General features: G+C 51.3%; 10 protein-coding genes across 10 annotated transcripts; 5 read left to right on the top strand and 5 right to left on the bottom strand.

The window, feature by feature from the left end:
• Nucleotides 1–171: 171 nt before the first annotated feature.
• On the top strand, nt 172–2,672 carry ade1 (bifunctional aminoimidazole ribotide synthase/glycinamide ribotide synthase; the record flags this gene model as incomplete). Its single annotated transcript, XM_057272041.1, has 2 exons — nt 172–451; nt 535–2,672. 2 exons carry the CDS (start codon nt 172–174, stop codon nt 2,670–2,672), a joined length of 2,418 nt encoding a protein of 805 aa, XP_057116229.1.
• A 1,207-nt stretch (nt 2,673–3,879) lies between these two features.
• Nucleotides 3,880–5,813, bottom strand: act1 (actin ACT1; the record flags this gene model as incomplete). Its single annotated transcript, XM_057272040.1, has 6 exons — nt 3,880–4,116; nt 4,184–4,963; nt 5,059–5,089; nt 5,302–5,358; nt 5,578–5,608; nt 5,807–5,813. 6 exons carry the CDS (start codon nt 5,811–5,813, stop codon nt 3,886–3,888), a joined length of 1,137 nt encoding a protein of 378 aa, XP_057116228.1. The 3' UTR covers nt 3,880–3,885.
• Nucleotides 5,814–6,941: 1,128 nt separating this feature from the next.
• Nucleotides 6,942–7,687, top strand: fes1 (Hsp70 nucleotide exchange factor FES1; the record flags this gene model as incomplete). The annotated part of the gene is made up of 2 exons (XM_057272039.1): nt 6,942–7,343; nt 7,445–7,687. The coding sequence occupies 2 exons, from the start codon at nt 6,942–6,944 to the stop codon at nt 7,685–7,687; spliced, it is 645 nt and encodes a 214-aa protein (XP_057116227.1).
• Nucleotides 7,688–8,833: 1,146 nt separating this feature from the next.
• Nucleotides 8,834–9,652, top strand: N7481_012819 (UPF0220 family protein; the record flags this gene model as incomplete). The annotated part of the gene is made up of 4 exons (XM_057272038.1): nt 8,834–8,932; nt 9,082–9,342; nt 9,425–9,522; nt 9,589–9,652. The coding sequence occupies 4 exons, from the start codon at nt 8,834–8,836 to the stop codon at nt 9,650–9,652; spliced, it is 522 nt and encodes a 173-aa protein (XP_057116226.1).
• A 573-nt stretch (nt 9,653–10,225) lies between these two features.
• Nucleotides 10,226–11,757, bottom strand: N7481_012818 (uncharacterized protein; the record flags this gene model as incomplete). Its single annotated transcript, XM_057272037.1, has 2 exons — nt 10,226–11,655; nt 11,706–11,757. The coding sequence occupies 2 exons, from the start codon at nt 11,755–11,757 to the stop codon at nt 10,226–10,228; spliced, it is 1,482 nt and encodes a 493-aa protein (XP_057116225.1).
• A 673-nt stretch (nt 11,758–12,430) lies between these two features.
• N7481_012817 (Vps55 family protein) lies at nt 12,431–13,062 on the bottom strand (the record flags this gene model as incomplete). The annotated part of the gene is made up of 3 exons (XM_057272036.1): nt 12,431–12,564; nt 12,745–12,958; nt 13,024–13,062. 3 exons carry the CDS (start codon nt 13,060–13,062, stop codon nt 12,431–12,433), a joined length of 387 nt encoding a protein of 128 aa, XP_057116224.1.
• A 379-nt stretch (nt 13,063–13,441) lies between these two features.
• Nucleotides 13,442–14,369, top strand: pre5 (proteasome core particle subunit alpha 6; the record flags this gene model as incomplete). The annotated part of the gene is made up of 4 exons (XM_057272035.1): nt 13,442–13,479; nt 13,539–13,650; nt 13,739–13,913; nt 13,936–14,369. 4 exons carry the CDS (start codon nt 13,442–13,444, stop codon nt 14,367–14,369), a joined length of 759 nt encoding a protein of 252 aa, XP_057116223.1.
• A 314-nt stretch (nt 14,370–14,683) lies between these two features.
• On the bottom strand, nt 14,684–15,567 carry N7481_012815 (LOG family protein; the record flags this gene model as incomplete). Its single annotated transcript, XM_057272034.1, has 3 exons — nt 14,684–15,158; nt 15,182–15,370; nt 15,530–15,567. 3 exons carry the CDS (start codon nt 15,565–15,567, stop codon nt 14,684–14,686), a joined length of 702 nt encoding a protein of 233 aa, XP_057116222.1.
• Nucleotides 15,568–16,225: 658 nt separating this feature from the next.
• Nucleotides 16,226–16,820, top strand: N7481_012814 (uncharacterized protein; the record flags this gene model as incomplete). The annotated part of the gene is made up of 2 exons (XM_057272033.1): nt 16,226–16,377; nt 16,436–16,820. The coding sequence occupies 2 exons, from the start codon at nt 16,226–16,228 to the stop codon at nt 16,818–16,820; spliced, it is 537 nt and encodes a 178-aa protein (XP_057116221.1).
• Nucleotides 16,821–17,113: 293 nt separating this feature from the next.
• Nucleotides 17,114–18,266, bottom strand: med6 (mediator complex subunit MED6; the record flags this gene model as incomplete). The annotated part of the gene is made up of 3 exons (XM_057272032.1): nt 17,114–17,689; nt 17,764–18,110; nt 18,176–18,266. The coding sequence occupies 3 exons, from the start codon at nt 18,264–18,266 to the stop codon at nt 17,114–17,116; spliced, it is 1,014 nt and encodes a 337-aa protein (XP_057116220.1).
• Nucleotides 18,267–18,531: the final 265 nt, after the last annotated feature.

Below are 18,531 nucleotides of genomic sequence, written 5' to 3'. Positions count from 1 at the left end.
TTTTTTATCCGCACTGGTTATATTATCCCCAGATTCAGGCATTTCTCTTTCTCGACCCCTCAATTCCATTTCCCTGGCCCTCCAATCCTAGCAGAGGAGGGGCATACCCGCGGTGGACTCCCACAGTCGCTAACAACTTCAACACAGTCACTCGAGACACTGCTTTTCACAATGGCTTCCGAACAATTACGCGTTCTCATTGTCGGCAATGGTGGCCGTGAACATGCTCTGGCTTGGAAGCTGAGCGAGTCTCCTCTGGTCGACATCGTCTACGTCGCTCCCGGAAACGGTGGCACTGGTCTGGGTGCCTCCAGCAAGATCGCCAATGCCAATGTCAAGGGCGATGACTACCCCGGTCTGGTTGCCTTTGCTCAAAAGAACAGTGTCAACCTGGTCGTCCCCGGCCCCGAGGCTCCTCTCGTCGACGGTATTCAGGGCTACTTCCAGGCTGGTAAGTTAACTTTATACCAACCTATTCTTCTCGATTCCGATCCTGTGCCTTCGGATTCACTAACATATCCCGTCTCTCTATAGTTGGAATCCGATGCTTCGGTCCCTCCAAGGCTGCTGCCCGCATGGAGGGCTCCAAGACCTTTTCCAAGGACTTCATGCAGCGCCACCAGATTCCCACCGCTGCCTTTGGAAACTTCTCCGACTACGAATCCGCCGCCAAATATCTCGACTCCGTCAACCACAACGTTGTTATCAAGGCTGACGGTCTGGCCGGTGGCAAGGGTGTTGTTATCCCTACCACCAAGGAGGAGGCGCACCAGGCCCTCCGCGAGATGATGATCGATCACCAGTTCGGCAAGGCTGGTGATGAGGTTGTCATTGAGGAGTTCATGGAGGGTGACGAGCTGAGCATCCTCACCTTCAGTGACGGTTACACTATCCGTTCCTTGCCCCCGGCTCAGGACCACAAGCGCATTTTCGACGGTGACCAAGGCCCCAACACTGGTGGCATGGGCTGCTATGCGCCCACCCGCATTGCGCCCAAGGAGGTGCGCGAGGAGATCGACCGTACTATCATCCAGCCTTCCATTGATGGTATGCGCCGTGATGGATTCCCCTTCGTTGGTATTCTCTTCACCGGTCTCATGATGACCAAGAACGGACCCAAGGTCCTTGAGTACAACGTCCGTGGTGGTGACCCCGAGACTCAGACTCTGCTGCCGCTGCTGAGCAAGGACACCGATCTGGCCCAGATCATGGTCGCCTGTACTGAGCACTGGCTGGATGGTGTCTCCGTCAAGGTCGAGGACAACTACTCCACCACTGTCGTCGCCGTTGCTGGCGGATACCCTGGCGCCTACGGCAAGGGTCAGACCATTACTCTGGATCCTGCCCCCGCCGGTACCCTCATCTTCCACGCCGGTACCACTCTGTCCGGCAATGAGCTGCAGACCGCTGGCGGCCGTGTCATCGCTGCTACTGCTACTGCCCCCACCCTCGAGGAGGCCGTCTCCAAGAGCTACGAGGGTGTTGCTACCATCCACTTCGATGGCATGTTCTACCGCAAGGATATCGCTCACCGTGCGTTCCGCCAGACTGCCGACACCTCTCTCACCTACGCCCAAGCCGGTGTCTCCATTGATGCCGGTAACGAGCTGGTGAACCGCATCAAGGCCTCCGTGGGCCGCACCAAGCGCCCCGGTACTGACGCCGTCATCGGTGGCTTCGGTGGACTCTTCTCTCTGGCCGCCGCCAACTCCCAATACCACCCTCACTCTCCCACCCTCATCGGAGCCATCGATGGTGTCGGTACCAAGCTCAAGATCGCCCACAGTGTCGGCATCCACGACACCGTCGGTATCGACCTGGTCGCCATGAACGTCAACGACCTCGTCGTCCAAGGCGCCGAGCCTCTCTTCTTCCTGGATTGCTACTCCTGCGGCCACCTGGACGTCCCCACCGCCACAGCCTTCGTGACCGGAGTCGCAGAGGGCTGCGTGCAAGCCGGCTGCGCCCTGATCGGTGGTGAAACCGCCGAGATGCCGGGTCTCTTCGTCGACGAGTCCTACGACGCCGTCGGAGCCGCCGTCGGCGCCATCAACACCACCGGCGAGCACGCCCGCAAGATCCTCCCTTACACGGACTCCATGCGTCCCGGTGACGTCCTGCTCGCCCTGGGCTCTTCCGGCCCTCACTCAAACGGCTACTCTCTCGTCCGCAAGATCGTCGAGCGCGCTGGCTTGAGCTACACCGACCCGGCCCCCTTCACCATGCCCGGCCAGTCCTCTTCTTCTCCCCTCTCCCTCGGCGCTGCCCTCCTCACCCCTACCCGCATCTACGTCAAGTCCATCCTCAACGCCCTCGCCTCCCACCCAGCTGCCATCAAGGGTCTGGCCCACATCACCGGCGGTGGTCTTGTCGAGAACGTCCCCCGCATGCTGCCCGCTACCCTGACGGCCCAGATCGATGTCAGCACCTGGGCCCAGCCTCCTGTCTTCTCTTGGCTCCAGCGTGCCGGTAATGTGTCCGCGGCTGAGATGGCCCGCGCCTTCAACTGCGGTATCGGTATGATTATCGCCGTCGACCCGGCTTCTGAGGCTGCTGTTCGTCAGAGCTTTGTCGAGCAGGGTGAGGATGTTTACCGTATTGGTGAGCTGCGTGTTCGTGCTGAGGGTGAAGAGGGATGTGTTCTCTCTGGACTTGAGTCGTGGAGCGCATAAGTGCATAGATGGCTTGGCTTCGGTTTCTGTTTTATCTTGTAGTTCGACGTGGAAATGCCCATTCTATTGCATCATCTTATATAAGATTTTGATTTTGATATCGACCTTTCCAATTTTCTTTTTATTTTCTTTTTTCTTCTCGTCATTTATTTGTTATTTCACTTTTTTTTCTGGCAAATTTTCTTATGCTTGCGGCTTGCAACTCAAAATGAGGACGAGATGAGTCCAACGAACGACTGATGCGAATCCTGTATGATGGATGAAATGATATACACTCCTACATTTTGGTTACTTAAATGAAAGATTTCCTAGAATTCTGTATTCTCTCTCTCTCTCTCGTACTTGCACCTACACCTGCACTGCCGGTATTGGCATTGGCATTGGCATACTTTTCATCGTACTAGTAGTACTAGTAGGAAAGATTGATCACCAGTACTACTACTAGTAGTTGGTATAAGGTATGCCCCACAGGTTCTTTCTCCCGGGGCTATTCAAGTTTCAGATTGAATTAAACGAACCTAGATCCGGGCAGCGAGCGTCCTATTCGTCGAGCCTGGGCTAGAAAAAGCAAGCATAGATAGTAGGTAAGGGACCTGAACTTATTTTGTTCTAAGGGTTATCATTCGACGGACTGAAATTACTATCCTTTTAATATTTAATAATTCCATTACAGTTTACTGCTGACACTACGACAGAACATGCACATGCACAAGCATAAGCGGATGAAGGTCTCAACTGAAGACAATTTAGTCGGAGATACAACGCATAAGGCTAGAACATAAAGGAACGCGACCTGTGCCAACTCCCATGTACACACATCCTCATATCACACTACGCCATGTCGCCGTGGCGCGGCACAAAGCTATTTCCGAGGTGTTTCGAAAGGAAGGGAGAAGGGGAGGGGGTGGGCGGCGTGAGCGTTTTCCGAAGAATCCGAGGCAGATATGGGGGTGACTCGCACCACGCGCACAAGAGAGGAATTGTGAAACTGAACAAGAGAAGAAAAGAGGAAGACCGATGAAAAGAGAGAAGACGAAAAATAAAGACCGACTCTATTCCACTAAAAATCGAGATTTCCATTTTTCAGGCTATCCGCTTGGTAATGCGAGTCCAACAACAACGCTTGCGATCCACCAGTGCCTCCCTCCTCATCCTGCCTTTTAATACACCAGGAAAGTACGAGCGAAGATGATCAAAGCTATCAAGTAATAGCTTAGAAGCACTTGCGGTGAACGATCGAAGGACCGCTCTCGTCGTACTCCTGCTTGGAGATCCACATCTGCTGGAAAGTGGACAGGGAGGCGAGAATGGAACCACCAATCCAGACGGAGTACTTGCGCTCGGGGGGAGCGATGATCTTGACCTTCATGGAAGAGGGAGCAAGAGCAGTGATCTCCTTCTGCATACGGTCGGAGATACCGGGGTACATGGTGGTACCACCAGACTAAGGGGGAAATTGTTAGTTCAAGGAGTTCATGAAAAACACTGGATAAGATAGAAGGAACACATACCATGACAATGTTACCGTACAGATCCTTACGGACGTCAACATCACACTTCATGATGGAGTTGAAAGTGGTAACGTGGATACCGCCGGACTCGAGACCCAAGACGTTAGGCTGGAACAGAGCCTCAGGAGCACGGAAGCGCTCGTTACCAATGGTGATAACTTGTCCGTCGGGAAGCTCGTAGGACTTCTCGAGGGTGGAGCTCTGGGAAGCGGTCTGGATCTCCTGCTCAAAGTCTAGGGCGACGTAGCACAGCTTCTCCTTGATGTCACGGACGATTTCACGCTCGGCAGTGGTGGAGAAAGAGTAACCACGCTCAGCCAGGATCTTCATCAGGTAGTCGGTCAGATCACGACCAGCCATGTCGATACGGGAGATGGCGTGGGGCAGGGAGAAACCCTCGTAGATGGGGACAACGTGAGTGACACCGTCACCGGAGTCAAGGACGATACCAGTGGTACGACCGGAGGCGTACAGGGACAGAACGGCCTGGATGGAGACGTAGAAGGCGGGGGCGTTGAAGGTCTCGAAGACAATCTGGGTCATCTTCTCACGGTTGGACTTGGGGTTGATGGGGGCCTCAGTCAAGAGGATGGGGTGCTCCTCGGGGGCGACACGGAGCTCGTTGTAGAAGGTGTGGTGCCAGATCTTCTCCATGTCATCCCAGTTGGTGACAACACCGTGCTCAATGGGGTAGCGCAGAGTCAGGATACCACGCTTGGACTGTGCCTCATCACCAACGTAGGAGTCCTTCTGACCCATACCAATCATGATACTATCCGTCTGTTAGTTTTCCATTTGATAAGCTCTGAATTGCGGCAGTCGATTTCGGTGGCTCGCAATCGAAACAAGCAGCAGAGGGGGTGGGGGGAATTTACCCATGGTGACGGGGACGACCGACAATGGAGGCTGTTCAGACCGTTAGTATTTTTTTCATCTTTTCTTATATTGCTTTCCCCATATCCCCCTCCAAATCCGATACCAGCATGTGATCATATAATACCCACTATCTCAAAATGGCACCTCGTTGTCGGGAGATGTCATCTGAAGCAAGGGCTAGCGGGATCGCTGGCAAGGAGGAGGGGTGTCTGAGGGGGCGGAGGGGGTTATGTGGCACTTACGGAAGACAGCTCGGGGGGGCGTCATCACCGGCGAAACCGGCCTTGCACATACCCGAACTAGAAACAAAGCATCAGTAAAAAAAAATTCCTCTCTGTCGGTAATCGACATAATTGCTGATCGGTTGGGATCCTGGAGGTGGCCTGGTGTGCGATTGGGACTCAATTTGCCGGGGCGGCGAATTAGGGGGGCAGTGATTGAGATGGGCGCGACCGGGCAGCGTGAGACCCCAAAACACCAAAACCAACTCTCAGGCGACCAGTTGATTCATCACATACCCATTGTCGATAACGAGAGCAGCGACTTCCTCTGTAATAGACGAAATGGATTAGCAAACCGTTCCAGATGAGAGTTGGGATGATGACCAGCAGCTCATGATCAGGCTCAGCTCTCCCCAGCTATTTGGGAGGGGGGAGGCTTAGAGTTGACGTGGCTGGAGTGGCCTCAAGCGAGAAGCTGGGAGTGGGGAGAGGGGGGGAGGGGGGAAAATATCATAATATAACATACCTTCCATTGTGACTGAGAAAGGAGATGTGGATTAAAGGAGATGGAGAGAAGAGAAAAGGGGAGGAGGGAGTATAGAGTTGAGAATAGGTAGGGGGGGAAGAGGGAAGAAGAGGGAGAGCGAGAAGGAAGTGGGGAGGGTTGGGACTGGACTGCCACACACTGCCACTACTATGGATCTGCCTCTGCCACTGAGACTGGTGTGTGCGCAAGAGAGAACTTGTCCCTCGACTAAACCCGCCCCGATCGTCCCTATATATCTCCAGTTCCATGGCTCTTGTCTCCCAAGGCAGACACACTTTCTACAAGTGATTCTACATTTTATCATGATGGATTGCGCATCCTCGTGGGGCTCCTATGTTTGGGATGGCCCTATTTCGGGACGGGGCATCTTCGCCACAGAAAGAGAAAGAGCAATACAAACAAGTTACAGTCTTACGGGAGAGCCGGCTCCACGATTCCAGCTTGACAGGGTCCAATGCACCCAGTAGACCCGGTTGAACAGCATGGCCGCCTGAATTGAGGACCCCAGGCTTCCGCAATTCACCCCATCCAGGTTTTGTCGTATGTGGCGGGGAGGGGAAGGGAAGGCTGTAAAGTTTACGAGTGTACGAGTGTACGAGAGATTGGGCAGGTCACTTCTAAGTATAGAAACCCCTCTTTTCGCGGCAACAAATCACTTTGGAATGCCATGGGAGTACTCTAAAGGTACTTGACTTGCTCGCACAACTCCTCGCCTCCCAGGAATGTACGGAGGAATATGTAAACCCCCCAATTCTATTGTTCATGGTGCTGCAGCCCTTTCCCCTCCCCCCTAGCTGCCACTTCACCTCTTGTCCACTTCCAATTGACCTGCTAGCCTAACGCAAGCCGCCCCATTTACCGCCATTTCAAAGACGGTGAGTGGAAGGTCACGTGCTATACCACGTGATATCAGCTGATCGAAGCCGCTGGGCGCTTCCCGAATAGTCTCAGTCGTTTCCTTAGTCATCCAAAATGTGGGTATGGCGGGCAGTTATATCATAGAGCCCGCCATGGTATCAAAGTATTCTCGAACTTTTTGCGACCAGCCCAAATTTCCCCAAATTTCCTCCACAACTTTTTCGCCCCGGAAAATACCATTTCCAATCACACCAAGATGAATCCCGAAATGAACAAGCTCCTCAAATGGAGTGTCCAGAACTCCCAGCAGCAGAATGAGGACGGCTCCGTCACTGCCCCCGCCAGCGCCGAAGAACTCCAGCGCAACCTGACCCCAGACATGATCAATGCGCTCATGGGCGGTCCCTCCGATGCCGATCTCATGAAGGCTGCCATGGAAATGCTCCACTCGGATGAGGCAGACCTGGAGAACAAATTGATCGCATTCGACAACTTCGAGCAGATGATCGAGGGTATTGATAATGCGAATAACCTGGAGCCTCTCGGCCTATGGACTCCATTGGTTAAGTTGCTTCAGCATGAGGATGCCGATATGCGCCGCATGTCCGCGTGGTGTATTGGTACTGCTGTGCAGAACAATCAGACAGCTCAAGATAAGGTATGTTATACCCCGCCAGCTCTACTATTCGGTGAAAAGCAAAAAATATACATATAATGTATACTTGAACATGACATATAGCTAACACATTTATCACACAGCTTATCGTCCTGAACGCCATCGCCTCTCTCGTGAACGTTGCGACAACCGATCCCAACCCCGCCACCCGCAAGAAGGCCGTCTACGCCCTCTCCTCCGCCGTCCGTAACTATCAGCCTGCCATGAACGAGCTATCAAAGAGCCTCCCCGAGGGCTACCCCACAGATAAAACTGATGCCGCGGACATGGATGCTGTGGATGTGATTATGGACAAGCTCCGCGCTCACCCCGTTGCCTCTGCCTGAAGAGCCTAAAATCGAAGCGATGACTCTTCATACACCCTGCTGGAGGCATCTGTAGCGGAAGACCTCGAGTGCCTTCCTTTCGTCGCTTGTTTCGCCAAGGCCTGCCCTCGAGTTACTCCGCCGGTGAAACGGGACGGCTTGGCTTGCCGTGAGTGAGCCTACCCTTCACATCAATCACACCCACACAACGACGACGGTGCCTATCTTCTCTTCTCATGGAACCCATGGGATGGTAATGCGATGTTAGGTTCGTTGCCGGGCTGATTGCGTTGCTCAGATTACGCATGCTAGTTCCAGGCAGAAGAAAAGTGGTTAGATAGATTTGTATATACCCCGGGACTATGTACTAGGTCCTATTGAATTGACGAAGCTCATGATATGAAACTTCTTGAACAGAATATGGTCACCTAAAAAGTATGTAAATTTTTACCTAGTAATAGTAGTATGTAGTACTTGTTCATGTAGGTCGCATGCGAAAGAATATACTGTTGCCTGGGCTAAATGTTTCGTTGTGATCAAAGACATTACGCGTATGCTTTACCTTGGAAACTATACTAGAACCTCGGGATATGGCTGTCAGCCGGTTATCTCCTTTCAAGGTCCACGGGTTACAGTACTACTTAGTATACATCATGATGATTTGTCTAGCTCGAACCTTAGGGACCCAACAGGATCTGCCTCCATGCAAATCTGTGGAGAAATTGTCTCGTTAATGCAACAATTACTAGCAGATATCTTACCTAGGAATCAAGATTCTCGATATGACATACCTTCAAGTTGGTACCCTTCAATTATTTTATTTCTCATCTCTCATTCACTCCTATTTTCGTACTTCTCAGTGATGTATATATTCAACTTAAAGTTGCTGAGTATACGACCAAGATGCCGTATAGCATACACGATGACCCTTCCACCAACCACGTCGATAATAAGGGTAAACTAAAATAATTTCTACTTCTCCGTCAATTCGAAATGGCCCATAGAGGGGTTTTAGAGAAAGTAACCGCAGTTCGCGAGTTCTGCTTGCTAGGTATACCATACTACTCCCGGCCCGACATTCCTCCGACCACCCCCAGTCGTCATCGCAGGCAGCTCCGAGACGACCAGCACATTCCCTCCAAGTCATCAAGCCAACCCAACAACACAATGGACGTCTCAAGCAACCGACTCTTCCGCTTCTCAAAGCCAGAATGGCTCAATAACTCCGCCGTCCGAAACACAGGAGTTTACGTCTCCGGCGCACTGGTGAGTCCTGCCGTCCAACTCGACCCGCCCATGGACTTGGAGCTGGACCTGGAAGACCAGACCAGACCAGACCAGATTAAGCCCTACTACCCGGGCGCGCATATACTACACTCCATGGTCGCAAACACAAGCTAACCATCCTTTTCTAGTTCGCGGCCGGATTCTTCTTCCTAATCGACGTCGCCTCATTCTCCCACAGCCCCCGCAATGGCTCAGACGTGCATATCAAGTTCGTCGACTGGATTCCCGGCATCTGCTCGGCGCTGGGTATGCTGGTGATCAACTCGATCGAGAAGTCGCGGCTGCAGGCCGATAGCTTCAGCTACAGCGGTAGCGGGGTTGCGTGGAAGGCGCGCTTTGTGCTTTTCCTTGGGTTTGCTTTGTTGGCTGGTGGACTTGCGGGCAGTGTTGTACGTTTTCCCCAAGCATTTATTAATATTTGTGCGCTTGTGTCTGGGAGACCGGTGGCTAATTATTGTCTTCTTTTTCAAGACGGTTATGGTTCTCAAGTATCTTATTAAGGATTATCCGATTCAGACGCTATACTTTGGTATTGCGAATATTGTTGCCAATGGTCTGGTTATGCTGAGGTATGTGGAGATGGGATATTGATTGCCGATTCTGATGCTGATGCTGATGCTAATTCTACGCGGCAGTTCTATTGTTCTCTGGGTTTCTCAGAACATCGAGGACGATTATACCTACAATCTCGCATTGTAAAGAAATGCTTTGATGAGGTACCGAGAAACTCGCGACTTGATTTGTCTGTATTTTATGCGCGGATGTGATGGCTCCGTTTTTGATTACTCGCATCTCTGGCTACCCTGCTGGAGCTTAGCATGGATGAAATCTATTCTATGACTCTTCCAAAGAACGACCCGGTTTCGTAGATTGTGCCTGGGAGGCTCGCTCATTTAGTACCTAGTACTGGCTTATTCACGGTATAATTCTCCCATTGTCGTCTAGCTGATGGCAATGAGAGGGATACATGTTGTACTATTCTTGTTCGTAACGGGGATTGGGAAAAGATCTCAAGATTCCTAATGGCCTGATCTAACCAAATTGGCAAAAATTTAGTACGCCGAAACAAATCACGAGTCGTAGCAAAAAGAAGACAATCGCCATGATATTGAATTATGAATATGAAAGCTCCGAAACGAAACTCCCTGCAAATGTAACCCGCCTGAGGTCATCCCATGCGAAACCTAAAACGCCAATTCCAAATGAATAGATACATGAATCCATAAAGTCATAATATAGCATCCCCGAGATACCCATCCCAGCCTACCCACATCAATGGTCTTCACAGAAGAGTCGCAGGAGTTCATCAATGCAAGTCATCGCTTTACCTTTCTCCAAAAGCAAGGGGGAAGATCCAGACCCGACAGCCGGGTCTCTGAGATATTTGCGCAATGCAAAGGCGGCTGCTTTATAAGTCGCGTGATACATTGCTTTAAACTCATCATCATCCGCCGAGGCACCGGGAGCTGGCGTCTCTGCACGCAGAATTTCCGGGGCAGGCGTTGCATTCGATGATTGTGCTGGATCTGGGTCCGACCCTCCTCCTCCGCCTGCAGCTGGTTTAGTCGAGGACTTTGCGTTGGCGCGGTGAAAACCGTAAAGCCGCATACACGTCAAAATTGTGCGCGTGATGAGGTTCTTGTTATCCGCGATGATGGATTCGGGATTTTTAGGCGGAGATGAAGGGGCCGCCGCCGTGGTGACTGACTTCTCTTTTTCTCCTCCTTCTGCCAGATATGACAAGGCAGACGGTGGCAGGATTTGTTGTGATCCACGACGAGAACCTTGATCTAGGAATGGATTTGGCGTTGGTGCACGCTTTTGTGGATCGGCATTCACATTCACATTCACACTCATATTCACACCGGGGGTAGCGCGAGAACCGCGAAAACTTCCCTGTCGGTGAAGATTGGCTCCAATGGATACGGAGCGGGATCTTCGAGCCGCGGCGATGCGGTCGAGACTTGGGAGTCCTGGTTGGTCGTCGTCGGGCTCACGTTTTATACGGAGCGAGGATATGTTTTGCGAGGATGAGGATGGCCGGATTGGTGCCATCATTTGTGAGACGGCTTCGCCGCCTCTTTGGCGGACGCGCCGGTGGTGTAGCGCTGCGCTCTCGAAGAGTGTTGCTACTCGTTTCCGTTTAGGGCTAGGCGAGCTAATGTCTGGGAGGAACTCCGCTGGGGCAGAGCCATGTTCGCCGCTGGAACTTTGTGGCGGAGAAGGGAAGGCTCGGGCTTGTGTGAGCTGGGTTGTAGAGAGGGGAGCTGCATACACTCGCAACTCATATGGCTTCGTTGTGGAGGTATTTGTATTGTTGTTGGATTCGGACGGAGACGAATGTGGAGGAGTAGGTGGTCGCGCGCAAGAGGTTGAACTGGATAACACGCCATAGATCAAGAAATCAGAAGTAGCGGGACCGGTCTTCTTGATTGTACTGCCAGTAACACTGACCAACAGGCCAACCGGGCACTGTAGGGATTGGTGTAGATCCAGCTCATCTTCGTTCACCCAGATTGCGCCGGTCAATTTGCGCTGGAGCCATTGTGACGTTGTCGGGTTGAGTGTGTGTAGTTCAAGATTCGGGCCAGCGCGTGCGTGGAGAGGGATGAGAGCTGGGTTCACAAAGCTTCGAAGCTCGAGTTTGCTGTCTTTGGATACATCGCATTGCCAGTGTGACGTCGAATCAACCAAGCGGATTCCTGGTAGGTCAGCCGACTGTATATAGCGAGATCGGTGTTTATTGCTTTACCTTCCAACAGCTGGTCTGGATCCAGGGCAATAGACCCTGACCAGACGTTCATGTTCAAGAGTTACCAGGTCGTAGTACCCTCAGATTCATCTTCGTGGTGTTGTTGAACCTTGGAAGTGGGCGGTCAAGCATTGGCATCCTGCAACTTCGCCGACGCGCCTGGAACGCGCGCTAGTGGGGTCTGTTTGACATGGGGCACTACGCATTCATGAGCCGAATTTCTATTTAAAGGCGGCAATAACCACTTCCTACTATTAGAAATGCCTGGTATGATCACTCATTGACTATCTTGGGAATTCCTGACTGCAAAGTTAAGTGATATCACCAAGTCCCCAGGCTAGGTACGACATTTAACTTCCCAGTCACGGGATTTTCGCGAACATTTGAGCGATTTTACACAACCACTACTTTGGTAATCAGATGGATCCAAGGAAAACTGAATGCGACATATATATATACACTGTGTTAAAAACCATTCAGAGTATCATAGCTATCATAGCCAAAGAAATGCTAGCCATACAGGTATGGCAAATTGACGCTAGAACTATCTCCAGCACTCACCCGAAGTATATGGCCCGGGTGTGCAATACGTGAAAATCAAGTTGGTCGCGCAAGAGTAACATCATCATGAAAAGCAATGTGGGTGTGTCAGGAACCATTCTCGTTGTACTAGAACAGGGAAGGCCGGTTGTACCCAGTCCTGCCCGAGGAGCCGTCATTCGCTACTAGAACTCCTCCTGTTCTTGGAAGAACATGGAAAAGCTGATAATAGTTCCATAAATCAAAAGACCGCCAAAGATAGACATGATCATAGCCGGGAGTTCGATCGCTCCGCTGTGAGCTAGAACTGCGGGGAGGGCTGAATACGGGGTGTTAGCAATCTCAGTTAATGAACACAGCGAAACGAGCAATGCAGAGCAAATCAATGAGTTCCCCGGGACGATACCCAAAATATGTTTCCCATATCGGTCCCGGGGGGTACTCAATCAAATGGGCTGCTGGAGGGTAAGGTGACGCATTGAGAAGGCGACCAACTTACCAATACCAGTCAAAACCAAGAATCCAGTCATGAAGCGCCCGAAGTCCATCGCTGAGCTACTTGAGCTGTCCATAAAGTCGTCTGGGTTCGCACATCGTGCACAGATCCAATTGGGAAGCGGCGCAATGATATAGATGGCAACGACCAACAAAGGCCAGTACTTGTGCCATAGTGCGGAGGAGAGGATAACGAGGAGGAATCCGATCGCAAGAACCTGTTTCAAGTCAGCAGATGTTTCCTCTTCTACCGGCGCAAGATAACAGGCGGGGTGAGGAGTACGAAGGAGAGCGCGATGATGGTCTTAAGTCCAGCAGCCATGATTGCGGAGTCACCGAAGCCGTTCGGTTGTCGGAAGGGGCTAAGATCAGATATGGAATGGTAGCGCAAGTGTCAGATAAGGTATCTCAGTAGTAGTCGAGGGATGGCAGCCCCATTGACAGGGAGCGAGGGGAGAGATAGCTTTGGAGGTGTTGCGAGGAATGAGTGACGTTGGCGCCTGAAGGTCACTGGGTGTTGCGGCCTCAGGCCACAAGAGCTCGATGCTTCACACCGCGTCACCTTAACTGCCTGCTTCAGCTTCCCCCATCTCCGCCCCCGAGTCCTTCTCTTGTTGTTGCGCTTCCATTTCCCTTCATTGATTGCCAGGTTTACCTCTATTCTCTATATCTCAAGGACCCATCAGTCTCCTCCATTCGCGATGTTCAGAAACAACTACGACAACGATGCCGTCACCTTGTAAGACCTACCCCAACCTCTCCGCGAATTCATAATCAGTTCTAACAGAAGCCCCAAAGCTCCCCGCAAGGGCGGATATTCCAGGTTGAATACGCACAGGAAGCAGTGAAGCAAGGATCCGTGGTCGTGGGATTGGTGAACAAGACACATGTAGTGCTGGTCGGCCTCAAGGTTCGCTCTCACTCCACTTCATCTGTCCTTCAACAGGGACGATAGACAACAAATCAGGACAACGAACTAACCTACGATTCCACTCCAGCGTAATGCCGAAGAACTTTCCTCCTATCAGAAGAAGATCATCGAGATCGACTCCCACATGGCCATTGCCATCGCTGGCCTGGCCTCAGATGCCCGCGTTCTTTCCAACTTCATGAAGCAGCAATCTCTCGGCTCCAAGATGACTTACGGCCGGCCAATCCCCCCTGGACCGTATCGTTAACCAAATCGGCGACCGAGCGCAGACCAACACGCAGCACTACGGAAAACGGCCCTACGGTGTAGGCCTATTGGTGGCTGGTGTCGACGAGGCCGGCCCGCACCTGTTTGAGTTCCAGCCCTCGGGCCTCACACATGAGATGGCTGCCTGTGCTATCGGTGCTCGTTCCCAGATGGCCCGCACGTACCTGGAGCGGAATCTCGACAAGTTCCCCGATAGCAGCCGCGACGAGCTGATTACCCACGGTTTGCGAGCTCTCAAGGAGACACTGTCGCAGGATAAGGAGCTCACGGTGGATAATACTTCTGTTGGTGTGGTTGGATTGGCGCCTGAGGGATCAAAGGGCCGGATTGAGAGCTTCAAGCTGTACGAGGGTCAGGAGACGGTGCCCTTGTTGGAGGCCCTTGAGCGGGCAGATGGTGCCGCAGAGGAGTCCATGGAGGTCGACTCATAAACTTCTTGATTTTTAATGATTCGCATAGACATGAAATAGTATCTGCTTATGCTGTGCCCTTTTGGGATTTTTTTACTACATAATACTGTATGCTCATTGTTGGGATGGAAACGTGCCCGTTCCAGGGTCAATAGTTTCTACTCTATCATCTAGAGCGTTCATGAATATAGTCATAAAAAGAAGAAAACAAAGGCGAAAAAAGAAACATGAAAAACCCCCGAGAATACAGCCCATAAGAACCCAGAACCCCGAGCTCCACGCGCTATGTATGTCCGGATCTATGCATATCCAATATGAATGACGTACTCATATCCTTATTCCTCTCCCCAGTTCAGTTGCATTCGATCGCGGCTGACCTGGTACTCCACAAGCTTGGGCCAAACTTCGGCCACATCACGAGCCTCAGCCAATATCGATCCATTCCCGCCGCTGATAAAGCCCGACTTGACTGCATTGCGAACCCAGGCCAGGAGACCATCCCAGTATCCGTTAATGTTCACCAACACCAAACCAACCCGGTGAATTCCGAGCTGGTTCCAAGTCGTCATCTCCATGACTTCCTCAATAGTGCCGAAGCCACCAGCAAGAGAAACAAAGCCAGATCCCTTCCCACCTTCCATAACCTTTGTGGCCATCAAGCGCTTGCGCGTGTGCATGTCCGGCACGATAGTTGTAATACCATATTCCGACTCTGGAATGCCTGCTTCATCGATGGCCTCTGCGACGACACGCTCGGCAGCCTTGCCTTCGCCGTTTTGTTGCTCCGGGGTGCCGTTGCCGTTGCCGTTGCTGGTCTTTTTGGAGATTTTGACCAGGGCACGGGGATGATGCCGTGGACGGCCTTGGGGCCGGAGAGGGAAACGAGGGTTCTGGCAATCTCGCCCATTAGGCCTGTTGTTCCGCCACCGTAGACTAGTTGGACATTGTTCTTGTGGAATTCTTGGGCGAGGCCCCGCGCCGCTTCGAGGTGGACTGGATCGTTACCTCCGGTGGCACCGCAGCTAAAGGGAAAGAGGTTAGTATAACTTATTAGAGTGAGTTTCCCGCCTAGAAAAGAGCTCCCTATGCCCCTTCAAACCCGCTGAGGGCATATTGAGGATGTTGGGGAGGTCCGCGGGGAGGAAGATCGGCGGGTGAGGGGGAGGGGAAAATTGACTCACAATACACAAACCACCGCGGGCTTGTCTTGTTGGGTCATGATGAATGGTATGATATCCGTGAAGCTATACAGATAGAGTGTCCAGTATACTTGTAAATAAAATGGCAGGGAAAAGACGATTTATGTATTCTTTGTGACGTGGCAGAAGAACGGAAGTAGTAACAATGGTTCCCAGAGATTCAGTGGTTACTCTTCCAAATGGCTGGGAAGGTTCCACCACGATAAGAGATAAAATGGGTGAAATGGGTGACTCAAATGCACGGAGGCCGGTTAAGCTGTCCGACTGGCTGGGTTCTCCAAACTACCAACAGGTTTGGTCCAATTGATGATCCACTTTGGTTTGACGTGGTCAGCTGTACATTGGTGCTCGTTCTGGGGATCTGCAAGTATAGTCCTCCATGCCCAGACTTTCTCGGTAAACTATAATTAGATGCTACATACTGTAGTCATAGAGAGGAGAAAGAGGAAATACGATTTATGCTACTACTGAGCTTAACCTTTCAAATCATCTAGTAGTAGTACTAGTAGCAATCATATAATGGTTCAAGTTGACCTCCCATGCAATTCCATACTGTCCAAATCACGGGATTCACGTTGGTAACTTGAAGGTCTTCAGTGCCACACTCATTCCTTCCTCTCCTTTCCCTCTACTACCACCCCTACTACATATCACATACCACATTCAAATTTGCAAAAGATGCCTAGCTTCAAGTTCCATCTCATTCAAGTTCCATCTCATCCAACAACCATGAAGAACAAACTCCGGGTCTTCCTTTCCTTACAGCATCGCTCTGCGCTCTCGATCCGCGAAAACAGACAAGCGACTCGGCCACGCAGCCTTTCACTGGGGTTTACTAATTTGCCCCCAAGAGCCCACAGAATCCGATTATTGCCTTTTTGACGCAAGTGACGGAATCCTTCTAGACGAGACAACCGGCATGAATCTGAACACAGACGGCAACTGGAACTTCCGAGAGAAGACCTACACCGATCCCCAAGCGATTGCTCACTTTTTAGGAAGCGTGATGATTGGGAAATTACCCAAGGAAATCACTAACGCGGATATTCGTGATATTCTCAAGGATATTGCACTACCACAACCCGGTGCTAAACCGGAACAAAACTGCGTTAGCTGGACCAGAAATGCTATTATGGAATTGCAAGAGAAGGGTCTTGTTGAGCAGTGCGATCTTGATCGGTTCATGGATGATGCACTCGCCTGCGCAGATAAACGCTTACGAGACTACAGCTCTACACCTGCTAGCATCAATTACACAGACCGGCCTATGTGAGCAGCAAATCGGAGAATGCCCAACCTAGGGTGTAGGCGATGTAGAAAGAGTGGCTCGCCAGATCACAGCCAGCCCTGGAGGGCCGCAAAATTATTGACATCATGATATTTACGATTCAACGTATAGTCAATCAAGAATCAAGCTACAGCCGTTAGAAATCCAGAAATGTCGAGTCACCTTGAATATTTCATATAGGCCAAGTTACAAGTGCCCTCAAAGTGTATAAATAACAAACATCTTTGGTATTCCATATCTATCATAGAAAGGGTATCATAATCACAATTCAATTCAATTCAATTCGCAACGCGGTTCTTCTTCCGTTTCCCCTTATTCTCGCCAGAACTGGGCGGCGAGTTACTCTTGTCCGAAGCTTTCCCTGGAGTATCGACTCGGACCTGCGGTGTCGACACCCGGCCGGGTACAGGTGTATTGACTGACGCCGGTGCAGCAGCCGCCTTTGCTGTAGGTTTGTTCGCAGCTGCAGCACGGTCATTCTCACCGCCATTTCTGGACAGGATGAACGAGCCCGGTTCACCCTGCAAGGGATTTTCGTCCATAAATTCGTCCCCGTAGCGAGTGAAGAGGTTGAATGCGTCGGCCAAGCTGCGGGTATCCTGATAGCTGGAGCTGGAGCCCGAGATCCCCAGTCCTACTTTACTGGTTGTGTGTGTGTCGATGCTGGATTGCGTTTGTGAGGGTATATCGGGCATGGGTGTGTTTTCTTTGCTCTGCTGGGAAACAGAACCTTGCTGGCTGGACTCTGCGGTGCGGGCCACGGGTGGCATGTAGGTGTGTCCGTGAGATGGGGTGAAGTTCGGCAATGTTGAAGCGGTCTTCATGAGTCGGGATAGAGAGGTGACGGCTGACAACTGGAAGTAGAAAGAGTCGTTAGCGACGACTTTTGTTTGATTCCGAGCCAAGGAGACACAAAGCAAGAACTTACAATTCGGTTACCAACTACACTGGCAACAGAGGGTGCCATGTAAATGCAGTCGCCGACAACAAAGTATGTCGAGATTACGGTCACCTCGTCGCCCCGCCGGTTCTGCTTCCGAATCACCCAGACATTGGACGGCTCATGGGCGAAGCGAGTGTCAGAATGCGCGGCGGCTTGTAAAGGATCATAGGATACGATAAATTCAAGGCCAGACATTGTCTTTAGACGATCTTCGAAGGCTTCGCGCGTCTCGACGAAGTGGCGGAAGGCTACATTGTAGTTTGCTTGGATGGCGAGGGAGGCATTATTTGAAGTTGGGTCAAAGAAGGGGGACTCGGCGAAATAGAATAGAACTAACGGAGGAACACAATTGATATTAGCAATCTGAGAGGAGTCAATTGTCATGAGGCGCACTCACTATTGTTGGAGTGCAGGTAACCGCCCATCATTTGGACGTGCGGGGGAGACCGCCAGAGGATCTCCTCCATCGAGGAATCTTGGCCTGCCATGAGTAGCTTAGATTTATCACGTCAGCTGTATTTCGGGCCAGCTTCATTTATCTGCCCTTCAGCTTTCGACTGGAGGCGCGAGCGAAATTGTGACGTGCAGATAAAGAAGGGCGGAGAGTTGAAGCGGAGAAAAAGACGTTTAGCTTGTTTGCACGGCCGATCCGCGACTAGCTCGAGTTAGAGCTAACTATAGAGTTACTAGAATAGTTCCTCACTTTATTCCACCAATTCACAGGCCAACTTGACTAACATTTCTCACAAAACT

This window comes from Penicillium waksmanii (genome assembly GCF_028829765.1).
Source record: "Penicillium waksmanii strain IBT 27052 chromosome Unknown utg000010l:1.0-3698451.0:1.0-3701458.0, whole genome shotgun sequence".
Taxonomy (NCBI): Eukaryota; Fungi; Ascomycota; class Eurotiomycetes; order Eurotiales; family Aspergillaceae; genus Penicillium; species Penicillium waksmanii.
Note: the sequence above shows the minus strand (reverse complement) of the source record. Positions and strands in the feature narration are given on the sequence as shown.